Raw genomic sequence first — 26,897 nt, 5'->3', positions numbered from 1 at the left:
TTTACTAGTAGAAATAAACCCAGAAAATAGAGAGACTGCTTTTAGTTAAAAAACAATAATAATAATACGGAAAAAACACACAAAAAGTTTCAAATCCTAGCTCAATTATCACTTCCTAATGAAATGCATTCCAAGACCTCCCTGGGACATACCACCATGCACCTTTCCTTCTTAACCTTTATCACAGTTGTAATTTTATATTCATCATGATTCTGTGATTAACACATCTATCTCCCCCACTAGACTGTCCCTCATGGTGGTCAAACTTTTTATTTTGCAATAATCTCAAGTAAAGATCTTATCTATTTATTAAATTGTCTATGAATTCATTTTCATTACAATCTCTGGAAACATTCTATTAGACTCCTGAACAATTGTATTAGAAGACAACACACTAATAATAACTGTATTTTTTTAATTGCATATCTTAACAAACTGTGTAGCTTCAAGCTTTTTTTTCCCTCTATAAAACAACAATTTTTATTTTTTATAGGAGCTTGCCAATTATAAATTGTTTTCAAATTCATTATATCTTCTGAAAAATAATTTGGGAGATAGGTCATTACTCATCACATAGATGAGTGAACAGAATCATAACGGTTAACTGACTTATTCAAGCTCCTGCCTACATCACCAAAATAAAAACTAAAGGCCTTTGATTCCCAATCAGATACAGCTCGTACTATCTACTCTTCTTTCATAACATTTTGCTTCTTTCTTCAAGGAAAAAAAACAAAATTGTTTCAAAAAGTCTCCTGATTAAATTAGTGTTGGTACAGAGCAGGTGACTGACTGGTTATTACCATAAATATTAACATTTTATTTATATGTCTAATTGTAAATAATATTTTCTAAAAATGAGTAAAATTTTTACATACAGACTTAGCAATTACATCATCCACTAAAGTGAGCTTAATAATATATAAGATGAATATTTAACATTCTTGGTAAGCATTTTAAAATTTACTACATGATTTACCAAAAGTTTAGGGTAAGAAATTATAAACAATTTCCAGGGAAAAAAAAAAAAAACTTTAAAAATATTTAAAGTAGGAGTTCCCGTCGCGGCTCAGTGGTTAACGAATCCGACTAGGAACCATGAGGTTGCAGATTCCATCTGTGGCCTTGCTCAGTGGGTTAAGGATCCAGCGTTGCCATGAGCTGTGGTGTATTTCGCGGACGTGGCTCGGATCCCCGTTGCTGTGGCTCTGGCATAGGCCGGTGGCTACATCTCCGATTCGACCCCCAGCCTTGGAACCTCCATATGCCGCAAGAGCAGCCCTTGAAATGGCAAAAAAAGGACTATCTATGTATCTATCTATCTATCTATCTATCTATATATATATTTAAAGTAAATAAGTAAATGCGGAGTTCATGTCGTAGCTCAGTAGTTAATGAACCTGACTAGCATCCATGAGGACGCAGGTTCAATCCCTGGCCTCCCTCTGTTAAGGATCTGGCATTGCTGTGAGCTGTGGTGTAGGTCACAGATGCAGCTCAGATCCTGTGTTGCTATGGCTCTGGCATCGGCCAGCGGCTACAGCTCCGATTTGACCCCTAGTCTGGGAACCTCCATATGCCGCCGGTGTGGCCCTAAAAAGACAAAAAGACATAACATAACATAAGTAAATGCTTAAATTTAAATTAAAACCAAGAAAGGCCATCTAATTACATTATTTAGGAAATGTAATATTCTTAACCAAATTTCTACTTTTGGGTCCGTTGTCAAACAATCATGAAATATGGTACAATTTGAAATACACATCTAAACATCTGTTGAAGCTAAGGATAATAATTATGTTCTCAATGACCCTCTCAGCTGATGAATTGTCATTCAAGCAACATAAGTAACCAAAGAGAAAAGATAATACATAAAATAGGCCTATTCAACTTAAAAACCTCTATCCCTATAGATCAACAGAAAATACTTACCCAAAGATTGTTCTCATAATAGAAGGCATCTAGAAGCTTGACTATATTGGGGTGATCACAAGATGCTAATATGTCAATTTCAACCATGTAATCTTCAAGTTCTTCTTCAGATTTGGTGTCAATCACCTTTGCAGCAGCTAAAACATTGGTCTCTTTATTCTGGGCCTAAAAATGAAAGTATCAGAAATGTCACACTTATAATGCCTACTTGCTTTTCAAATTTTATTAGTTTCTTTAATAAACTTTTTTTAGATTAGTTTTAGGTTCACAGCAAACCTGAGCAGAAAGTACAGAGAGTTCCCATTTACTCCTCTCCCCTACATATGCACAGCCTTCCCCACTATCAACATTCTGCACCAGAGTGGTACATTTGTTACAAGTGATGACCCTGCAAAGCACGTCATTATTACCCAAAGTCCTTTGTTTACAGGATTCACTCTTGGTGTGTGTTCTGTGGGTTTGGACAAATGTATGACTTTTATCCACCATTATAATATATCGCTGCCTTAACTATGTCTATTTATCCCTCTTACCTTCCCAACCCATGACCACCACTGATCTTTTTACTGTTTCCACACAGTATGTTTTCATACAATATGAATATTGACTCCTTTCCCTTAGTCACTTGCATTTAAGATTCCTCCACGTCTCTTCATGGTTTGATAGCTAATTTCTTTTTAGTGCTAAAGAAGAGTCAATTATAGATGTGACCGTTTGTTTATCCATTCACCTACTGAAAGCATCTTGGTTGTTTCCAAGTTTTAGAAATCATGAATAAAACTGTTATAAACATCTGTGTGCAGGTTTTCCTGTGGACATAAGTCTCCAACTCCTTAAGTACCAAAGAGCAGAATTACTGGATCACTGACTAAGAGGACGTTTAGTTTTGCAAGAAACTACCAAATTGTCTCTCAAAGTGACTAGACTATTTTTCATCCCCAATAGCAGTAAATGAGAGTTCCTGTTGCTCCACTTCCTTGCCAGCACTTGGTGCTAGTGGAGATTTTTCCCATTCTATTGAGTGTGTATGGGTACCTCCTTGTTTAGTCTGCAACTCCTTAATGACATAAGATGTTGAGCATCTTTTCATACGTTTATTGGCCATGAGAATATCTTCTCTGTTGAGGTGTTCAAATCTTCTGCTCATTTTAAAATCAGATTGTTGGTTTTCTAATTGTTGAACTTTAAGAATTTTTCATATATTTCGAATAGCCATCTTTTGTCAGATATGTCTTTTGCAAATATCTTCTCCCAGCCAGTGGCTTGTCTTCTCATTCTCTTAACATACTGATTTTTAAAAGATAGCCTAAACATAAATATTAACTGACACATGCTATTCACTGTGCTAAGTGCTTTATATACAGAAAGAATACTTTCAAATCCCAGGTTCCACTGGGTCAAGCTGTTACAGTTCAAATTCTGATTCTGCCACTTATTAACTGTGTTGCTTGGGCAGCTTACAAAATTCCTCTCTTAGTTTTGGTTTCCTGATCAGTAAAATGTACTTACATCTCACCAGTTTGGGAGAATTAAGATAATAAACATTTGCCAAGTTAAAAAATATATACATGCGTATTTTTATGTTATATTTTATATTAAACAAAAGTTTTATATATATAAACATTTAGTACAATGCCTGCCATATATAGCAAAAAGGATTTAAAAATGTTAGCTGGAATTATTACTATTATTATTTACCCTCAAAATGACCCCATGGACATATTAGCATCCCTACTTTAACAAAGGAGCATGAATAAGCTTAAGAGAAATTAAAAGGCTTCTCCAAGGTTACATAGCTAGTAAGAAGCAGAATCAGGATTCAAATCCAGGCTGTCTCCAAAGTTCTTTCTTTATCTCGATCATTACCCTTTTCATTTTCCCTATACTTCCATCAGTTTAATTATTTTTCAGTGTTTTTAGTACTTTAACTTTTCTATTTTCTTTAATTAATTTCTCACCTCCATTTATTACAAATGAAAGGTTTCCAAATATGCGATAGAAGCCAAGATCTTTTTTTTAAGATAGGAATCAAATCTCAAAATACTAATTAAGTTTTAAAAGATACTTCAGTATTACATATGTTATCATCACTTCAGCAATTCTATCACCTTAAAAAAAAAAACTTTTTAAAAGATAGCAATAAGTGGAGTTCCCACTGTGACTCAGCAGGTTAAGGACCCTATGTCTCTGTGAGGATGCAGGTTCAATCCCTGGCCTCACTCAGCGGGTTAAGGATCCAGTGTTGCCGAGGCCATAGTGCAGGCCGCAGTTGCAGCTTCAGTTCAACCCAGGGCCCAGGAACTTCCATACGTCACAGGTGTGACCATTAAAAAATAATAATAATAAATAAACAAAAGCTGGTAATATGTGTTTCAATAAATAAATGTCCACATTTCATTTTAAATAATATATAAGGAGATAAGTTTACAAAATAAAATATGCAAGCATAAAAATATTTGTCAAAGCTCTATTTATAATAAACTTAGCCTAAATGTCCACTAATAGGAACCTACTTAAATCATTCAGTACACAATGGAAAATTATGCAGCCATTAATGCTAACTAATTAATCGATTAATATGTCTTACGATGGAAGAAAAGCCACAACACATTACTGAATGGGGGAAAAAAAACAACTTACTAAGCATGAAAGGTATGCAATTTTACAAACACTACACATCCATCTTCACATATGGATACCAACATAAGAAATATCTGGAAAGACATCAATGAGGATGGCAGAGTTTCAGATGTGTTTGACTTTTTCTATATTTTTCATATTGTTTAAACTTTTTGATGGACAGGTATTATTTTTATAGAAACAATAAGGTACTAAAAAATCAGCAGATGGGATATTTCTTTGGGATCTATTATCTAACCTTTGAGATAATGAGGAGAGATGGGAGTTCCCATCTTGGCGCAGTGGAAACGAATCCAACTAGGAACCATGAGGTTGTGGGTTTGATTCCCGGCCTCACTCAGTGGGTTAAAGATCTGGCGTTGCTGTGAGCTGTGGTGTAGTTCGTAGACGTGGCTTGGATCTGGCGTTGCTGTGGCTGTGGCACAGGCTGGCAGCAACAGCTCCAAATAGACCCTTAGCCTGGAAACCTCCATATGCCGTTGGGAGTGGCCCTCAAAAGACCAAAAAAAAAAAGAAAGACGAACAAACCAGGTAACGGCCTATATATGGGAATTCTCCTAAGCAGATTACTGCTACATTTTACTGCCTGAAGTAAAAACAGAGCTAAAAATACCAATTACTAACAAAGTAACCCTAATGTTTACGATTCAGAGAATTTGCATGGACAAAAAGATATCTATATACAGTCATCACTACCACTCTAGAGGAATATTCTAATCTATCGTATTTTAACAAATCTAGGATGACTTTTAATTATCTTATGTTCCACTAAGGAAGAAAAACTGCCAATTAAACTATGACAGCACTTATCATTTAGAATTTTCGCATTATTCCTTTTAAAGAGCTCTTCTGGACATATTTAGACAAAAAAAATGTTATTGTATATGTATTATCCTTTCAGACATGAAAAATCAAACATTTCCTCATATTTAAGTTTGACTCTTCTGAGTCACTTTTTTTCACTCAAGAGTTATCTAATATCTGTGTTTTTACAAACACATGATATTCTCTGGCCACGAAAACTTTTGGTGAGGAGTTTCCATTGTGGTGTAGCAGAAACGAATCTGACTATTATCCGTGAGGATGCAGGTTCGATCCCTGGCCTTGCTCAGTGGGTTAAAGATCCAGTGTTGCCAGTGAGCTGTGGTGTAGGTTGCAGACATGGCTCAGATCCCATGTTGCTATGGCTGTGGCATAGGCCAGCAGCTGTAGCTCTGATTCAGTCCCTAGACTAGAAACTCCCATATGCCACGGGGGCGGCCCTAAAAAGTGCACAAATAAAAAAAAAAATTTGGTGATGCAGCACTTCTTCTGTGGGACTAAGGTGCTGCTCTACTACTCTTTCCAAAATTTTGAGGCCACTGCCTCCTATTTGAGGCCACTGCCTCTATAATGCTGAGACTGTCTTGATCCTACCACAGGTGCTAAAATAAGCTTTTAGATGACAACCAGGACTCACATTCTTTCTTCAAAACATTCCCAAATGGTTTACTGATTGAAATATCAAGGGGTTGCAACTGTACAACACCAGAGGTACAACTACATTCAAATGCACAGGTAATGACAGATATATCACAACTGCCACCTGGCCAACAATAATACTAAGGCATCAATCAAGAAACTGGGACATAGCCCAATTTCAAAGATGTTAAAAAGTTAAAAGTCTGTCATAAGTGGTGAAAACTGCATTAAATTTCTCTCTCTAAGAAACACTCTCTCAACACTACAGTTGAGCCAATAATAAATAGAACTCACCCTCCAGTGGAAATAAGTCAGTGAGAAATAAGCTCTGCTCTCATCATTTTAATGTAACACTTTGGAAAGAAAGAGAGCAGAGGAACTGTTCCTGAAGAGAAACGCTATAAAATACAAGCCCTGTTAAGAGACCAAGGATATTATGAGTAGAGTTAAAAGTCATCCTGCTTGTACATGCCTCCACTGATATCCTGGGAGACTTTACAGATGTGTCTTACTTGTGAATAGAATGGCATAAAGGGGGGGAAATAACTACTACTAGATAATCTCTAAAGTGCTTTGTAGTAACAAATTTCATTATTCCACTGCCCTGAATATACTCATTAAACCAACAGTGCCATTTGGTTTACTATAAATAACAAGTAAAATTTACAGGAGAAAATACAGTGCTTCTTACATTATTTCTTGAAAATAATTTGATTCCTCATCAGGATCTGATTCTAGAAAATTCTAAAATCAAAACATTGATAAGGATGTAAAACTATACTTTAAACAAACATAATGCAAATAAAGTGTTAAAAAGAAAGTCTATCTACTACCTAAAAGCATGAAAATTCTTCATGTAAAGACATAATCATAACTAAGCAAATGCTAATCAAAAAGAAGGAAATAACAAAAACTCAGATTTAATTTAAAGATATAACTTCTGGTGATAAAAAAATTTTCAGAGATCATTCATTATCACTAAAAATCACTATGTTTATGTCTACATAAATCACAGGACCCAAGGAAAGAGACTGGAATTACTAAAACTCAGAAGTTTGGAAGAAAGATTCTGCAAGCTGAACTTCAGCTCCCTGAGGAAAGAGTGCTACTCAGCTGCTGCCAGGTCTCTGAACCAAGAGGGCTCTTGTGGGAGTAGGGTGCCTTGTGAGGAAATGGGGGCTGGCCAACTAGAGCTGCTGTTGGGTTATGAGGATCTTAGCTCTGTGAGTGTTGGGAAAACTATAAACTGGACTCGACTACTATTGCTGGGGTGAAGAATTTCCACTAGGATGATGATCAGAGTAACAGGAAAGCAGACAAGGGGCCCAGAGGAAACAAAGAGAAAGTATAGGCTCTTTCATCATCCTCTTTACAGCCTCCCTCTAGTGCTCTGTACTTCTGAAACCTAAAAGTGAACAGCTGACAAGGCAGAAATATGATTTGCAAAAATCTTAGAACAGCGTCACAAAGCAGAACCACAGAAGGGAGTGTTTGGAGCTGAAAGACAATAACTTAATAACTGGCTTAATCCTAAAACAATGAGGATTATAGATGGGAGAACTAAGGCACAGAGTGGTATTAAATATTTTGGCTAGTAAATATTCAAAGTTAGAAAGAGCAGTTAAGTGAAGGGGAAAAAAAAGGAACAGCACTTGAGAAAGCAGATAGTTTTAGACTTCAGATATTGTTGATGTTTTACATTATATGCTAATTCTGATGACAAGATTTTTCTAAGAATGAGTGTGAATATTAAATAAGAATAAAAGTATTCAACATCACTTAGCAAAGATATACAGCTGGTTTCCATTATTTATGCTAGTTATGTTCTATAAAGTCAATGTAAACCTTGAATTCTTGAATTAGTAAATACTGAACCACTGCTCCCAGAAGGAATACACACACACACCCCTTACACAGATTATAATCTTAAATCTCAGAAACAACTCATCATGGTAGATTCTATTTTCTTTGTTTTACAAAAGAGAAAATGAGAGTCAGAAACATTGGATGACTTGCTTGAAGCTGCCCCGTAACAGGTGCCAGAGCTGGGATTCAAACCCCACTCAACGTGTCCCAAAGCAGGAGCTTCTTACACTACACTATACTACCCTCTACTGTCTCCATCCTCTGGACATCTCTGTATCAGAGCTGAAACAAAGAAGACAAAGCATCAGCTAGTTCCAGCTCAGCTGGGAATATGTGCAGCTAGGGACTCGCATTTTAAAAAGCTTTGCACATGAACACAAATGTGAAAGCATTAAATGTATAGATTTGGAGCTACAAATAAATTTTAGCAAGTGGAAAAATATGCAAATGTGGAATTTGCAAATAACAAGAATCACTTATACATACTCCTTGCATTGTGTCCGGAAAATATTATAGAATTTTTTGGGGGGAGTGGGGGCATGCCTGCAGCAAACAGAAATTCCTAGGCCAGGAGTTCCTGTCGTGGCTCAGTGGTTAATGAACTCAACCAGCATCCATAAGGACACAGGTTTGATCCCTGGCTTCACTCAATGGGTTAAGGATCTGGCAAGATATAGGTATAGGTTGCAGACACGGTTCGGACCTGATGTTGCTGTGGCTGTGGTGCAAGCCAGTGGCTACAGCTCCAGCTCAACCCTAGCCTGGGAACCTCCATATGCCGCAGGTTCAACCCTTTTAAAAAAAGACAAAAAAAAAAAAAAAAAAAAAAAGAAAGAAAGAAATTCTTAGGCCAGGAATCAAACCTGTGCCACATCAGTGACCCAAGTTACAGCAGTGACAACACTGGATCCTTAACCCACTAAGCCACAGGGGAGCTCCCAGAAATTCATTTTTTTTAAAGCATTTTGGGAGTTTCTGTTGTAGCTAGTGGGTTAAGGACCCAACGTTGTCTCTGTGAGGATGCAGGTTCAACCCCTGGCCTCACTCAGTGGGTTAAGGATCTGGCATTACCAGCAAAGGATGCAGATACAGCCTGGATCAGGTGCTGCCTTGGCTGTGGCTTAGGCCACAGCTACAGGTCCAATGAGACCCCTAACCTGGGAACTTCCATATGCCACAGGTGCAGCGATAAAAAGAAGGCAAAAAAAAAAAAAAAAAAAAAAACGCATTTTCATGTCATTTCCTAATTCTGCAAAAGAGGGGAATATACTTTATGTTTTCTTTACATACTCAAACACTATTTCTTTATATTATTCTGGATATTGCAATCTTAGTTACTGGTCACTCAAGATACCAGGAACAAAATGTCAATAATAAGTAAATGTTGGCTAAATCTACAGTTTTCCATTATGTTTTACCAATATTTAGATCACACAGTTTTCCCACTTATTTCAAGGATTTGCTGACTCTGAGCAGCATGAATAAACCAACATTTTTTACAACTGTATGATAGATAACTGTATAAATATGCATAGATTGCATAGCTGAAAAGATGACAAAATGAGAACACAAAAAGACAATATTAAAAAAATTAAAAATAAGACAAAGATACTACTTCTGGAAATTAATTCAAGAAAAATAAAGGCTTCTAAATGGTAAGGAAGGTCACTGCCACACAAACATTCTCAACCTTAAGTTATAAAAGTAAAGGGCCAAAAAGTGTGCTGTCAAGGTAAGGAAATCAACACAAATACTAAAATTTTTACAAAGAAGGAAAAAAGAAAAGCCAGCATGTTAAAGCTATTTTTACAGTCAAAGTTTCTCTTACTTCTTTTAAAACATAAATGTATACATGTTAGAATTTGGACTTCATGCGGTATTGAGTACAAAGCATAATGCAGTATTTAATAAATGCCAAATAACTTCAGCAGCATAATGTACAAATAGTTGCCTGATCTGAAAGGAGACTTTCTCCTTTCATAGAAAAAGACAGAAAGAAATGAATGAATATATATAGAGAGATATAAATATGGAAAGGAGAACTATTAAGTGAAATAAAGCAATGTGCAGAATTGTATTAAAAGGATGACCTCTTGCTTTCTTATTTTGAAAAATATAAACCTATAGAAAAGTTGAGTGAACAGAACAGTGAACAAACACCCTTCAACCAGTCATCAATTGTTAACATTTGTCACATTTACTTTTCTCACTCTCACACACACAAGCATCCATATACATATAGTTTCCATACAGATATGTACACATAAAAACACATGCATTTAACAATACCACCTGCAAGTCACCTGCACTTCACTCCCCAAAACTTCAGAATGTGTCTTCTACATAACCACAATATAATTAACACACCCAAGAAATTTAACATTGATATAATATCTAATACACTCCATATTTAAATTTCCTCAAATATCTTTTAAAAAAAAATCCCTTATTGCTTACATTTTTAAAAGTCTAAACCACTGATTTGTAGACTGTCCCATGGTCTAGATTTGTCAATTATTTCCTCATTATTAGATTCAGGTTAAATGTCTTTGACAAGAATACTATATTAGATTATATACTTTCCACTGAATTTTATCAGAAAACACACTTTTTCCTACTAATTAACCCTAAGTTTGATAACTTGATTAATATAGTATCCATCAGGAGTTCCCTGGCAGCCTAGTAATTAAGGACTCAGCGTTGTCACTCAGGTTCAATCCCTGGCCTGGAAACTTCCACATGCTGTGGATGCAGCCAAAAAAAAAAAAAAAAAAAAAAGGTATCCATCAGATCTCTCTACTGTAAAGGTACCTTATGGAGTGAAACTTATAGTTATGGGGTGAAACCAGTTTCCTCCACAATTTTTCAATACTTTTTGCTTCAAGTATTACAGTGTGGTTGCAAAACAGTGGTTTTTCAAATTTTATGTCTTTATATATTAACTCACTAGCATTCCTCTATTAGGTTGATACTGATTTTGTTGTTGATATTTTTGTTGTTCAAACTATTCTGTTTTTTTAGCATGTCCTCATTAATTTTTGAGTGTATTCCTTTTTTCTGGTACAAGACATTCCAGACTCCTCTGGGGGGGGGGGGGCAGTAATGAGGCTTTTACTTTTCAATTTTATTGCTTTTTTACTTCTCTAGCCCAGATCTGGATCAACCATCTCAATGAGCCCTGGTTCCTTTCAGCGGGGAAAGTTTCAGTGGGGAATATTTCTAGGCCTTTTCAGTGGAAAATAGGAATACGTGTATATATGTGTATATATAGAGAGAGAGTGTGTATGCACACACACATGAGTGCATGTGTCATTACAAGGTCTAACTGAAAGCTTCAGTTCAAAAATCAACATCTCAGTTTTCTTCCTCACATTTCAATTATAACCCCTTTCTCCCAGTTACAACCCTAGTTTCTAAAACAGCACTAAATTCATTTATTCTATTCTATAATACATATAAAGTATTTTCAGAATTACAACAGTAATATCACTACTAGTAACAAACCTAATTAATACAGTTCAAGCATTCCTGGCTGTTCTTTTTATCCTCTAAATAAATTCCACTAGTCAGAGAACTCTATTCAAAACTCACATGAAGCACTTTTTCAGTATGATTGTTATCAATTTGATATACAGTTAAGTCACCTATATATACATATGTGTGTGAATGCATTTTCAGTTTTACAAACAAGCATTCATATATATGCTCATACAGGCATAAATTTTACCTGTGAAAATACACAGAAACTGTTATAGTGGTTGACTCTGAGAAAAAAGAACTGGCAGAGAAAGCTTTCCCTTTTCAACTTTATCATTTTTTGTACTGTTTCTAGCAACATTAGTATCCTCTTGAGTTTTTTTAAATTGTTAACACGTTATCTGAAAGCTAATTTATTTTTATATATTCTTTATACTTAGCTATGTTTTCAAAATAAGAGTCTTTAAATTCTTAGAAACAGACAAAATGTATTTTTGGTTTCTTAGGATAGAATAGAGCTTCATGTCAATCCACAGAAAACAATTAAATTCCAGAAGAGTTAAAATAAAAGTTCTTTATAACTGTAAAAGCCTAAAAGAAAATATAAATACTTATATAATTTCTAGGTAGAGAAGGCCTCTAAACATAAAAGCCAAGGGGAAAAAAAGCAAAGTAATACACTGACAGATTTTATAGAATAAAGAACATGTGTAAGTCTTTATATCAAAATAGCAGCATAAACTAAAGTAGTAACTGCACCACCTATGACAAAGTGCTCGTTTCCACAGTACATAAAGAGTACTTTCAAATCAACAATAAACAGCACTTAGAATATGGATAATTCAATTATTTTTAAAATGATAATCTCTTTAGAAATCAAAGAAATGGAAAATAAAAGTCTTTCAATCTATGGAAAAATGAAGTATTTTTAAAAGGATAAAAACTAACATTGAAAAAGGTCAAGAAATAGACTATTGTTGAGTTGTTTAAATAGGCATAACCCATGTACACACATGTAAGTACATAGAAAAATATCTATAGAAATATATACATTTACCTGATTATAATTGTTAACTTTTTTTTGTTTGTTTTTTGTCTTTTGTCTTTTTAGGGCCACACCAGCAGCATATGGAGGTTCTCAGGGTAGGGGTCCAGTTGGAGCAGTAGCTGCCAACTTATACCACAGCCACAGCAATGTGGGATCCGAGCCACATCTTCAATCTACACCACAGCTCAAGGCAACGCTGGATCCTTATCCCACTGAGCAAGGCCAGGGATCAAACTTGTGTCCTCATGGGTACTAGTCGGGTTCATTACAACGGGAACTCCAACTTATTTTTTTTTAATGGCTGCACCCATGTCATATGGAAGTTCCCACGACTGGCACTGAATCCGAGCTATAGCTGTGACCTACACTACGGCGGCCAGCTACCGCAATGTCAGATCCTTTAAGCCATTACTCCTCCTCCACAGAGACCTGAGCCACTGCAGTTGGATTTTTAACCCACTGTGCCACAGCAGGAACTCTCTTTTACTTTAATTTTTTATTTTTTTTAAAAGTTATACTTATGAAGAAAAGACAAGGAACAATAATTAGAGTAGTAACGGTCAAAGGAGACTAACTTTAATAAGTTAAATTTCCCAATAAATAGAAATGATTTATTTGTAGAATTAAAATTTAATTGAAAAATAAATTTATACAACCTTTCTAGAGTAAGTTCACAGTAAAAATAAATGATCATGTATTTTACCCTAAAAAGTCCTAGGAATTTATCTTAAAAAAAAAAGAAATGTCATAGAAATAATACCACGTGTATGTGGACATTTGACATATGAAGGAGGTACTGCAGTGCAGTTTGGAAAGGGTGACCCTTTCAGTAAATAGTGTTGAGACAACTGGGTATCTACATAGAAAAAAATGAAACTAAACCCCTACTTCACACTATAGACAAAAATCAACATCAGTTTAATTATAGACCTAATGTAGAAGGCAACACCATAAGACTTGAGGAACATAACATAGAAGACATACATCTTCATCACCTTGGGTAAGAAAATTACCTTAAGACAAAGAGCAACGACTGTGTAAAAAAGTTAATAAATTGAACTATATTAAAATTTCATGTCTATACAAAAGAAGGACATCAAAAAGAGAAATAAAAAGACCAACTACAAAGCAAGAGAAAATAATGGTGCCTCGTATATAACTTGAGAGAATTAGAATCTAGAATAAAGACTCCCAAAAACCAATGTGACAAAGAAAAAGAACCCAAAAGACATTAACTAGCACTGTAGGAAGAAGAAATCCAAATGGCCAATAAATACATAAAAAGGAACTCAATCTCATTAGGAATCAGAGAAAGAAAATCCAAGTGGAAACAGGAACTGACTGCAAATGGGCACCAGGGAACTTTAGGAGGTCGTGGAGGACTGCAAAGCTCAACTGCAATGACAGTACACAAGTGTACAAATTTATTAAAACTCATTAAATTATATACATAAAATGGGTGAATTCTGCGGTATGAAAATTATATCTACATAAAGGCCTCTACATGGACAAACAGGAAATTCACACACACGAAAAAACCCCGAATATCTGATAAACACATGAAAAGGTATCGATTTTTTTAGTCAAATGTAAATAAAATCACTTCACACTGACTAGAATGGCAAAATAAAATATTAATAATAGTATTAATAACAATAGCAAGTGTTGGGGAGGATACAGAGCAATTGGGAAAACTCCCATCCCCTGCTGATGAGGGTGTAAACTGGTACAACCAATGGTGGAAGACTGGCAGTATCTTCTGAATTTTAAAATACATATACCCAAATGACCAACAAAGTCCACTCCCAGATACAGATCCAACAGAAACAAAGGTAAATGTGCACCAAGATGTATTATAATATTCACAAGTCGTATTCTTAATCTACAAAAAGTGGAAACAATCCGCATGTCCACCAAAAGAATGAATAAACTGAATTTCATATATTACAATACTACAGAAAAACAAAAAAGATCAAGCGACTACTACATACAACTAAACTAAAAAGACGAATTCTCACTCACACAATGTTGAAGGAAAGATGTCAGACACAAAACAACACATGTATGATTACATTTATGTGAAACCCAAAAATATACACCAGTAAGTTGCAACAGTCTGGGTAAGAGCTAAAGGCAGTTATGAATAGTATTATGACAGTGAAGAACGAAAGGAGGAGACAGATTCAAGAAATATTTAGTAAGTAGAATTAACAGGTCCTGGTGATTGACTGGGTTTGGTGGGTAAGGAAGCAGATGTTAAGAATGATCTCCAGGTCTCCGGCCTAAGCAATTCGTAGATGGAGATGTCAATTACTGAAGAGGAACAAAGGAGAAGCCCCAAATTAGGCTGACATCATGAGTTCAATCTGTTCGTGTTTTGTACCTGTTTAAGGAATCTGTGAAACATTCAAGTGGAAATCTCTAATAGATGGTTGGATATGTGCATCTAGAGTTCAAAAGGGAACTTAGATATGAGTTGCATTCAGATGGTAATTGAAGCCATAGGAGAAGATGGGCTCTCATAAGAAGAAGGCCTATGCCCAAGCCCTGCAGAATTCCAACACTAAAAGTCATAAAGAGGAAGAGCCAGTCAAAAAACATCTGAGGAGTAGACACGGGTGAGAGGGGGTTCCTTGGTGGCCAAGTGATTAAGGATCCAGCTTTGTGACAGATGAGCTTTTTAAAGGAAGGGATGGTCAAGGGTCTTAAACACTCTTGAGAGGTCAAGTAAAATAGTTAAGGGTCCAGTGAATTTAGAGACATGGAGTGTCCTGAGACCACAGCAAAAAACCATTAATTAGGGGGGTAGGGAGGTGTCAAAGAAATGTCATAGAACTGAAGGACGTAAGTCTTTGAATTAAAAGGACTAACCAAGAGTCCAGCAAAATAAAAGGAAGGAAAAAAAAAAAAAAAACCTATTCAAAGTACATCACAATGAACAGAAGATAAAATGAAAATCCTAAAAGCTACCAAGGGAAAAAGATCACAAAGGACCAGGAAACAATATGGCATCAGATTTTCAACAACAACACCTGAGGCCAAAAGGCAATGAATGGAAAAGTCTTTAAAATTCTAAGAAAAATATATTTTTGAACTAGAATTCTACAACCAAACTATACATCAAGTATCACATTTATAATAAAGACATATTCAGACAGGCCTGGTCTTTAAAAAATGTACCTTCCATGGATTCTTTCTCAGAAGACTACTAAAGGTTGGTTGTACATAACCAAAACAAGGAGGAAATTCCAATGTGAAAAACAAAGCTTTTAAGACACTCTTAGAGTAGTCTCAGCACCTAAGCCTTCTAAGGAGAAAAATTATAACTCATTATTGAGAGGTATTAAAAAAAAAAAAGACCTAGAGATTAAGCATGCATAGATAGAAAGACTCGGTATCACAGACATATTAATATTTCCATGGTTAATCTATAAATTCAATAAAATATTGAAAATACACACACACACACACACACACACACACACACACACACACACAAAGGAGATCCCATCATGGCGCAGCAGAAAGGAATCCGACTAGGAACCACGAGGTTGAGGGTTCAATTCCTGGCCTCGCTCAGTGGGTCAGAGATCCAGCATCACTGTGAGCTGTGGTGTAGGTCGCAGACGTGGCTCGGATCCCACTTTGCTGTGCCTGTGGTGTAGGCCGGCAGCTGTAGCTCCAATTCGACCCCTAGCCTGGGAACCTCCATATGCCACAGGTGCAGCCCTAAAAAAGCAAAAACAAAAACAAAAACCAAAAACAACAGGTTTTTTGTGAAACTCAAAATAATTTTAAAATATACATGAAAACACTAGGGGCCAAGCATATACTAGAGACTGAAGAAGAACAAGGGGACGTCCCAGTCCAGCAGAGATTTGTTTTAATACCTTCCTAGTGAAGACAGCAGGATACTGATAAAGGAATAAACAAACAGATCAAGGAAGAGACTAGAGATCACAGAAAGAGATACACGTTGAAGACAGGGCACCGCAGAGCAGTGGGAAAATATGTCCCCTATGATGAGACTTGAGACAACTGTGTATTCAGATGCAGAAAAAAATGAAACTGGATCGACCCCTACCTCATACCATTTACAAAAATCTATTCTAAGCAGCTTGGAGACCTAAATGTTAAAGACAAAATCATAAATCTCTAAGAAGCTAATTCAGGGGATTGTCTTCAATATCTCAGGTTAAGAAAGCTTTTCTTCTCTCTTTTTTTTTTTAAATCTGAAGATCTAATTGGGCTTATTAGGTGATTCATGAATTGGTCAGCATCCCATCCAACAACTAGAAGGGTACTCTAGGAAAGAATTTCTCAAATACAATACAGAAAGCATTAACTAAAAAAAAATTTTTTTAAAAGACAAAATTAGAGTATATTAAAATTATGAACTTCCTGTTCCTAAAAAGACACCAAAAAAAAAAAATGAAAAGATAGCTACTGAATGAGAATATATTTGCATAACCATAACCAGAAAATGGTCAAATGAAAAGATAGCCACTAAATGAGAATATATTTGCATAACCATAACCAGAAAATGGTCAAAATGCAGAATACACTGCAAATAAACAAAAAACATCCAAGAGGAACATGAACAAGAGACCTGAACACAAATTACCAATAATCCTATGAAAAGAATTACTTAAGATAATAACATCAGATTGTCAAAACTAAGATAATAACATCAGATTGTCAAAACTTAAGAATTCTGACACTATCAAATATGAGGAGGATACAGAGCAAGGAAATTCTCATGCACTGCTGGTGGAAGGGTAAACTGGTAGAGAGTTTGGCATTATCTAGTAAAATCAAAGATACACTATCCTATAACCCTGCAATTCTACTCCTGAGTTAAATCTTAGTGAAACTTAAGATATATATATGCAGCAACACTGTGTGGAAAAGCCAAAAACTGTAAACAACTGATGTATCCAGTAACAGTATAATGGTAAATAATTGCTGACGTAATCATACACTCGAATTCTATGGAACAATGAAAATTAACCAACTACAGCTCTAGTGATAACAAACCTACAAACATAATGCTGATTTTGAAAGGGGCAAGACACAAAAATACACTCAATACATACAAAACTAAGCTGTCATGTTTTGTTACACACACCTTGATAGTAAACTATAAAGAAAGCAATGAAATGAATAACTTACAGATAGAATAGTGGTTCCCTTTAAGGGGAGAGAGAGAATGAATTCAGAAAAGAGGTGGCAAGGATTCTTGGGTACTGGCAGAATTCCTTGACTCTGATGGTTGTTAACATGAGTTCACTTTAGTATTGTTTACTAAGTGTACATGTGTTTTTGTACTTTTCAACACAAAGATTACATATTTCACTATTTTTTTTAAAAAAGTACACACCCATCAGAGACATAAAAAGAATCACTTTCCAGCACACAGTCAGTAGTAGTTCAGCTTCAATTCAATAGATTATTTTATGTCATTCCTTCTATTTTTTTTTCTGTTAAAAGCAACAGAAATCCAAACAAAAAACTGTGAGGGATATTACCATCTTCATTTATTTGTCAAATAATACTATATTAAAAAGAAAATAAATTTAAAATTGGGAAGATTTTAAAGGCAAGAAAGTAACTGTTAGAGTTGTGTAGTGCAGGACTGAGAGGAAAGAATACAGCAATATGATGAAAAAAAGTTTCAAATAAACTAAATACACAAGATGATTGCCTATTGAAAATTTAATCTTTGTAACAGTTACTAATTCCCATAAGCAAAGGATAGTTGGAATTAACTCTAGAAATAGTTTTCTAATGCATACTACTACATACAACTGTAAGGTCTGATACCTTTTTCTCCTACACAGAAGTTAAGTTTAAAAATTTTCAATTTCTCGAGAATCTTAGAAAATAAAAATATTTAGAAAAACACCAAAACAGGTCAGATAATTTAAGTCTTTAAAAAAATCTTGGAGCTTATTCTTTGTGAGTATAAATAGTGAGATGAAAAGAAAAGATGCAAAGAACGCATGCTCTACACATATTACACTGAAATAGTTATCAGGCACAGGAGAATTATCCTTGACACAATCTTACAGTGTTAAACTACATGGAGTAAGTCTCTTACTTTCCAGAAAATTTTCAGTTGGTATCTCACCATAGGAAGATAGGTTCACTTTGCAGAAACAATCACTGAAGAATTAAATCACAGAGCATTAGCATGTCCACACAGTCTGTCTGTGTCGGAAAATGGTTTACTATCTTCAGAGGTCTCTTTTCCTGTCCCATCCCATATTTTGTTTCTGAGCTCCAAATGTAATAACTGTAATTTTCTGCCATTTACTGAGCTCTTTTTTGTGTCATATTTATTATGTCCTTTTTCTCACACAGTGAGGAGTAAATATTACAGATGAGAAAAATGAGACATTGGAAGGATTAAGTAACTTGTCCAAGGTCACAGGCTGCTATACAGGGAGCTGAGATACAGTCTAACTCCAGAGCCACTGCCTTAATACTACAGTTTCTATTTGATAAAACACACCATGAAAAGTGTCCATAATCACCTACTGCCTTCTAACTACCAGTTCCCAGATGCCTTGATGATTTATTTTTACCTTGCCTAGATAACTGCATACTCACAGAACACTAACGGGTGAAGGAATCTAAACATTTAGGGAAATCTATGATTTTCCAGCTAAGAAAAAGGAGGGTCGGAGAAGTTAAGTGTTCTAGTCAAGACCTTGAAGCTGGTTTGTGACAACCAGCAATCAAACGCAGTTCGTAACTCCCAGGAGTGATCTTCCCACTGCATTAGGGCCTTTCTATCATGCATCTATACTGCAAGCTCTTGTTGAAATCCATATCCTACTCTCCACACTAAGCACTGAAATTTACTTTGTCAACTTTCACAGCACATAATAACTTCAACAGCACTCAAAAGCAGGTAATACACAGTCTTTAATTTCAACAAATACAAGGAGAGATGCACTATGTGCTAGGACAATAGAATTAACCCAAATGTATATCTTAATTTTGGCCCCTGGTTTCCTCATAAAAACATAAACACATTAACTATAGCACAGAAGCAATGTGAACAATGTGTTCTGAAAGCACACAGAAAAGAGTAAATATTTCAGATGAGTCAAGAATGAGGACTAGGGGTTTTGCTGTGCATTAGGGGCAGGCAAAGGCAGATGTGTGATGGTGCTTAGAAAGAAGAGAAAACGCTATCACTTCTACCAAAAGACTTTAAAGTAAAAAAAAAAAGTAAATACAGGGTCAGAAGACCTGAGTTCATCTAGGCTGTGCCTGCTGTGACCGTGAACAATTTCCAAGTGTCCTCATCTGTGAAATGCAGATACTACAGACGTGCATATCTCACAGGACTTTCACAGGGGCCAAACTATGTGAAAATAGTTTAAAAACTACAGAGGCCTGTACAAATACAAGTTATTTATATGTTCACTTCTAGGCAACCTTTTGGGTCCTTCCCTCTAAATTGTGTCTCATAAAAACCTCACCCTTCAGGATGAAACTATTCCGATGACATCATTCATATACTCCTTACAAGACAGTAAACAGTTAACATTAATGCCTTCAGGTTGAACCATCAAACCTCTTGCTACCAAAATGAGCATCTGTATATAAAAATACATGTGTATATACCTGTGTGCTTGTTTTTGTTTTGTTTTGTTTTGTTTCTTAAACCCTGGTATGGACTTCCAGTCAATGCTTATTACATTTGGAAACTAGTACCAGATGCAGGTTCCCTTCTGGAAATTTTCTATCAGAAATTCCATTCCATTTTATAGTATGTTGTCAAGCAACCAATTCAACAATAGTCTGCAAGTAGCAATCACTTTGCCCTCATCCCAAGAGACTGGTTATGTATTATTAGGTACAGATACAACCAAATATATATCCTGGACCCAAAAAAGGGAACTGTTTTAGTCCAAGTGTACATATGACTGCCAACAGCTAGTGCACAAACAGGCAGCCACTGAAAAGTATAATGATTTCTGATTCGAAAATACTTGAGGGCCACGACCAGACCCCTCCTTTAAATTAAACAACACCCTCATTTCCTTTAACGTTTGACAGAGCAGAATGCATATCCTGCCTCTCTTTGGCAATCACTCTTTAAACTACATCCAGGCCCCATTTTGTTCAACCTTAAACCCTGTGTCTTAGCTACTCTTCGAACGGTAACCTAAATAAAGTTCCAATGTACAGTTACGAAGTCACAAGAAGGTCCACAAGGCAGGACCGGGACCAAGGAGCTAGAAATCCTCGTGCCACTCCGGGCCACTGGCTGTTTGATCTCACAAGTGGAACTTCCCGTTTTCTCCCTCTTACCTTGTACACTTTCCCAAAGGCTCCGTCGCCCAATTCTCCTATAATTTCCCAAAACTCCTCGGGGTTCAGGTCCCTCTTCACATGTTCGTACTGCTTCTTCTTCTTCTCGCTCCCCAACTTGAAGATCTTACGGAAATTGAAGAAGGACATTTTTCTTCCCAACAGAGTTCCTCGCACTTAAGGACTGAAAACAATACAAGGCAAAGTTTCTCCTCCCTCGTCTCCCGCGCGAGCCCGGCAGGCGGCGGCGGGCGCGGGTCGTCCGGGCTCCCGCCGCTCCGGCCGGGCTGTCCCCGGGGAAGGCGGGGCGCGACTCCCGCTCCCGCCCACAAGGTGGGGGCGCTGCGCCGGCGGCCCCTCCGCGAAGCCCGGCCCGGGGGCCGAGCGGCTAAGCGCCGAGACCCCCGCCGGCCCTCGGGGGGCGGCACCTGCCCGGACGTTCGTCCACACCCGGCCCGGCCCGACGGGTTCGAGCGGTCCGGACGCCCGCAGCCGCCACGGTTAGGCCCGTGTCACGGCGAGTCTCCAGGGGCGGCGGCCACTCCGAGTGAGGGACGCAGCCGGCGGCCTCGGAGCCGGGCAGTCGGCTGGCCGAGCGCTCCCGCCCCGGGCCGGGAGCCCTGGGTTTCCTCTGCAGCCGTCTGCACCCGCGGCGCGAGACCCGCGCGTCCCCTGGGCTCTGGGGCGCAGCCGCCGCCGCCTCGCTCCCTCCCCAGCCCACGCAGCCTCTGCTTGGAGCGCGCGCCGACGCCGACGCCGCAGCGCGCCCGCGCGCTCCTCCTGCCGCGCGCCGGACTCTCCGCGCACTCGCGCGGGGGCGTCACCTCTGGCTCCGCGCACGCGCGTTAAGCCCCACAAGCTGGCAGCCCTTGGGCGGCTTGCAGGCACCCCGCGGAGGCGGGGGCGAAGTGGGCGCTTGAGCCGAGGGCTGGCTGCTGGTTGCTTCCGATTTGCCCTCCAAGCCCCATTATCTTTATCAGCCTATGGCTTTGGTGTAGTTGCCCCTTTGCGCACGACCCCTTTGATTGTACTAGTGGATCTTGCCTTCATTCCGGATCAGGGAAAATGTGTAGGGTGAAAGATGAGCTGTCCGGTTCGGAGGGGACTTGTTCTCTCTCCAACGGTCCCAGAGTTAAGTGAGAGGGGAGTATGGGAGCGTTGGAGCCAGAGCCGACCAGCTCTATGACCTTGCGCGGGTAACCTCTTCCAGCGTCAGTTTCTTCATTGTTAAATGAAAATCCTTAAAAGTCCTGACCTGGGAACTGTGAAGAGAAATAAAGAAGGCAATGGATGTAAACCCTTTGCACGGTGCCTGCACTGGCAAACGCTCAATTTCAGTTTCTGCTGTTGCTACAAGTGTGCTGGTAAGATATATATAATACATGTAAAAATTGTTTAAGCCAACTTCTTCTCCAGGGATGACCGCGACACTCCCTTGAGGATTATCTATCTTCTTCTGGCCACTTACATATGGTGGCTATAACGCTGGTGCCACCTTTCATGACTCCATCTAAACCTCTTACCAAGGTCTTGACTTCCTGACCAGCCTCCGCCTCCTTGGGCAGTTCTAGTGGACAGTCTACCTAATGGGCCATGTGGGCTTTGGCTGGAATCTCTCAGATGGTGTCCACCACTAGACAGGAGCCCTTTAGGGCAGTGGCTCTTTGTTCACCTTGATATCCAGGTACCCACCAACATTCCTGGCATATGATAGGAAGACAGATCCCTGGAATTAATTAATCAAAGCTGTCTGGAGCAGAGGCCATATTGCTATCTACATACCACACCCAAACCATTCTTCCCTCCACCCTCAAAATGGCATAGCAAAACCCCTCTTCTAGTAGGAGGGATAAGATGATTTTGTTTCTCAAGACTTTCAATTTTTAATAGTTTTATTGAGGTATAACTGATATACGATAGACTGTACAGGAGTTCCCTGGTGGCTCAGCATGTTAAGGATCCAGCATTGTCACTGTGGTATGTTTCTCTCTCTAGCCTGTGGAACTTTCACATGCACTGGACAGAGCCAAGAAAAGAAAAATCACAAAGCAAAACAAACTATACATATTTAAAATATATGCTTTTAGGGAGTTCCTGCTGTGGTGCAGTGGGTTAAGTATCAGATCACAGCAGCTTAGGTAGCAGCTGCCACCCAGATTAATCCCTGGCCCAGGAACTTCTATATGCCAAGGGCAAAGCCAAATAAATAGATAAATAAATAATTTTTAAAATAAAATAAAATGTATGTTTTAGGGAACTATACTCAATATCTTGTAATAACCTATAATGTAATGGAAAAGAATCTTATAAAGAATATATATATATGAATTACTTTGCTGTATACCTGAAACTAACACAACATTGTAAATCAACTATATTGCAGTAAAAATTAAAATTTAAAAACATTAGGAGTTCCCATCGTGGCTCAGCGGAAACAAATCTGACTAGTATCCATAAAGATGCAGGTTCAATCCCTGGCCTTGCTCAGTGGGTTAAGGATCCAGTGTTGCCATGAGCTGTGGTGTAGGTTGCAGACACAACTTGGATCTGCCATTGCTGTGGCTGTGACGTAGCCGGGGGATACACCTCCAATTCAGCCTCTGGACTGGGAACCTCCATATGCCACAGGTGTGGCCCTAAAAAGACAAAAAAAAAAAATTTAAAACATTAAAGCAATGTTACTGTAAAAAAAATAAATATATACTTTTATGTTTTGGCAAATGTATACACCTCTGAAAACAGTACCATAATCAATCTATTTTTAATTAATATCATTTGTATAGGTGGCTTTAGATATAAAGATAATACATACTCATTGTAGGAAATGAAGAAATGAACAATAAGTAAAATAAGTATTATAATTCTACCATCCAGAGATAACCATTGGCAAGATTTTATTATATGTCCAAACACAACTTTGGGGATGTGCATTGACTTTTTTTACACGGATAAAATTATACTGCATATAAAGATTTACATCCTATACTTCTCATAGTTTAGTGTGATTAGTAATTTTTTCCTCCATCATGAGATGTTTAGATTACAAAACAACTTTCCTCTGTTTCAAATAAAATATTGATAAATGTCTTTGTTCACAGATCTTTTTCCACATATTTGATTATTTCCTTAGGATAAATTACCAGAAGTAAATTTGGGTCAAAGGGTCTAAGTCTGTTTCCCTTTTTTGTTTTTTAAAAGTAGAAAAAGCGTTACTGTTTTCTCAATTAAAAGGTAGTATATCCTTGTTGTAAATTAATTCAAATGAATTCAGAAATAATAAACCCCAAAGCTGTCTATAATTCTTCAACCCTGCTTTCATCCTACCCCAAACCTAACCACTGTTAACAGTTAAGCCTTATGAGCGGGAGGGAACTTTGGAGGGGGGGGTAACAAAAAAGTTCTAAAACTGGATTGTAGTAATCATTGCTAAACTGTATACATTGACCAAAAATCATTGGATTGTAGATTCACATGGGTGAATTTCATGGTATGTAAATTATACCACAGTAAAGCTGCCTTTAAAAAGTTATAGATGACCTCACTCAGTGGGTTAAGGATCTGGCATTGCCCCAAGCTGTGCATAGGTCACAGATGCAGCTCAGATTCAACCCCTAACTGGGGAACTTCCATATGCCTCAGGTGCAGCAGTTTAAAAAAAAAAAAAAGTTATTAGATGTAGAACCTGTGATTTTCTATGCATAGACTTTTTAATGTAAAAACTTATCTGATATAGATCGTGAACATCTTGCCATGCCAGCACAAATAAATCTATCTAATCCTTTTTAATAGGTTCATAGAGTCCCAGTGTACAGCTCTACCATCATTTATTTAAGCATTTCTCTATTGGCAGGCATTTAGGTGGTTTCCAATTTGGGGGCATGGATCATCAAAAACAACACTGCAGTGAGCATGTGTATAAAAGCATGTTTGTCTATTTGTATGGTTATATTTCCTTAAGATAAAATTCAGGAAAAGGAATTTAAAAAAAAGAAAACACTTCCCATCATGGCACAACTGTTAACGAACCCAACTAGCATCCATGAGGACGTGGGTTCAATCCCTGGTCCTGCTCAGGGGGTTAAGGATCTGGCGTTGTGGTATAGATCACAGACAGGGCTCGGATCCTGATTTGCTGTGGCTGTGGTGTAGGCCAGAGGCTACAGCTCTGATTGGACCCCTAGCCTGGGAACCTCCATATGCCATGGGTGCAGCCCTAAAAAGAGACAAAAAAGTAAACAAAAAATAAAACAATTTTTAAAAACACTTCATAAAAAAAAAAATATGGAGTTCCCGTGTGGCTCAGTGGTAAATGAACCCGACCAGGATCTATGAGGAGGCAGGTTTGATTCTTGGCCTCACTCAGTGGGTTAAGGATCTGGTGTTGACTTGAGCTGTGTTGTAGGTCAAAGGCGTGGCTCAGATGTGGTGTTGCTGTGGCTATGGCGTAGGCCGGCAGCTGTAGCTCCAGTTCAACCCCTAGCCTGGGAACCTCCATATGCCACGGGTGTGGTCCTAAAAGCAAAAAAAAAAAAAAAAAAAAACCCACTTTATAAAAGAAGTAGAATTGCTAAAGCAAAGACCCTATTTTAAAATGTTTTTACCCTTATTGCCAAATTGGCCTCTGGAAAGATTGTACTTATCTATGCTCCTGCTAACAATGTATGTGTGAGAATGTCAGTTTCCACAGCCCCTTAATAGTACCATTCCATCTTTTTATTTATTTTTTGCCTTTTTAGGGACACTCCTGTGGCAAATGGAGGTTCCCAGGCTAGGGGTAGAATTGGGGCTGTAGCAGCTGGCCTACACCGTAGCCACAGCACCGCTAAATCTGAGCCACATCTGCACCCCACACCACAGCTCACAGCATCGCAGGATCCTTAACCCACTGAGTGAGGCCAGGAATTCTCGAGGCCTTCGTCTTCATGGATACTAGACAGATTCATTTCTGCTGAGCCACAACAGGAACTTCCCAATCCATCTTTTTAATCTTTGCCAAGATAGTCCAAAATAATCTCTCATTTACAATTCTCTGATTATTACAATTTTCAGATGTATACTGGCCACTTTTATTATTTTTCGAATTGCCTCATTGTATCAATGAATAACATCAAATAGTGTTGTATAAATGAGGTGATCGAGTCTAACATACTCTGGTGAAATGCTTATGGAGTTAATAGCTTGTATGGTTTTTTTCATGATGTGATAGCTACATAAATTATTTAGTAATACCAGGTGAGATGATATTTAGACGGATTCAGATTTTCTCAGTAATGACCATGATATCTAGATGTTTGTGTTATTTGTAAATTATAGTTTGACTTCCTTGAATTTTTAGTCCTTTAAAAGTGAAGTGTAATCAGTAGCCATGTTAAGTATTCATTTAATATTCAATGTTTTGTCTCCACTCACAGCTTGGTGAGGGGAGAACAGTCTTCACAATTTACCAGGTCATTAACCTTCCCTAATAATAATAAGGATAGCATTAAAAATTAAAAACTGGGTGCTTACTATATGCCAGGCACTGCCCTAAGTGGTTTACGTGTATCATCTCATTTAAATTTCATATCAGCCCTATGATGTAGGTGCTCTGATAGCCCCCATGTAAAAGTGAGGGAAACGGAAGCAACATTAAATATAAATAGCATGGTCATGGCCTCAGAGATCCTCTTGGAAGACTTGAACTTGACTTTAGATCTTGGTAAATCAATTCCTTAGCATTTAACAACTCCACTATTAACATCTCCTTAGGTTTACTGAGCTTCTGTAATAGCTATCTCACAGGATTGTTCCACTACTATTTCTTACTCCTTTCCTTCATAACTTGAATACATACTCTATTCATGGTCTCCACTTTATCAGCTCCCAAACGCGTGTACCTATGTAAATAGGTTTCTATGTGAATATGTGTGTGAGTGTGTGGAAGCATATAGCAGTGTGGATATGTTTGTGTATGTGCCTGTGTGTGTGTCTCTGTGAATATATGTGTACAGGGGTATGTGTGAGTCTGTCTGTGCGAGCATATGTGTACCTGAATATATGTCTGAAGGTACAGGTATGTTTCTCTCTCTAAACCGAGAGCACCTTGAGGGCAGGGACTGTGTCTTGCACATCCTTACACCTCCTGCGTCTAGCCCAATATCTTCAT

At 37.7% G+C, this 26,897-nt stretch overlaps 1 protein-coding gene across 2 annotated transcripts in view; it reads right to left on the bottom strand.

Annotated features, from left to right (window-relative positions):
* Positions 1–21,495, bottom strand: part of SLK (STE20 like kinase) — a 58,532-nt gene extending 37,037 nt beyond the window's left edge. For both annotated transcript variants that reach the window (XM_001929430.6, XM_005671435.3), the window contains exons 1-2: positions 20,753–21,495; positions 1,933–2,097 (exon numbers count right to left, since the gene is read on the bottom strand). In XM_001929430.6, coding sequence (XP_001929465.1) covers positions 1,933–2,097; positions 20,753–20,902 — 315 coding nt within the window. In that variant the 5' untranslated portion in view covers positions 20,903–21,495. The remainder of the gene's footprint in view (positions 1–1,932; positions 2,098–20,752) is intronic.

This window comes from Sus scrofa, chromosome 14, assembly GCF_000003025.6.
Source record: "Sus scrofa isolate TJ Tabasco breed Duroc chromosome 14, Sscrofa11.1, whole genome shotgun sequence".
In the NCBI taxonomy this organism is placed as follows: Eukaryota; Metazoa; Chordata; class Mammalia; order Artiodactyla; family Suidae; genus Sus; species Sus scrofa.
This window is presented reverse-complemented; position numbering and strand designations above follow the sequence as displayed.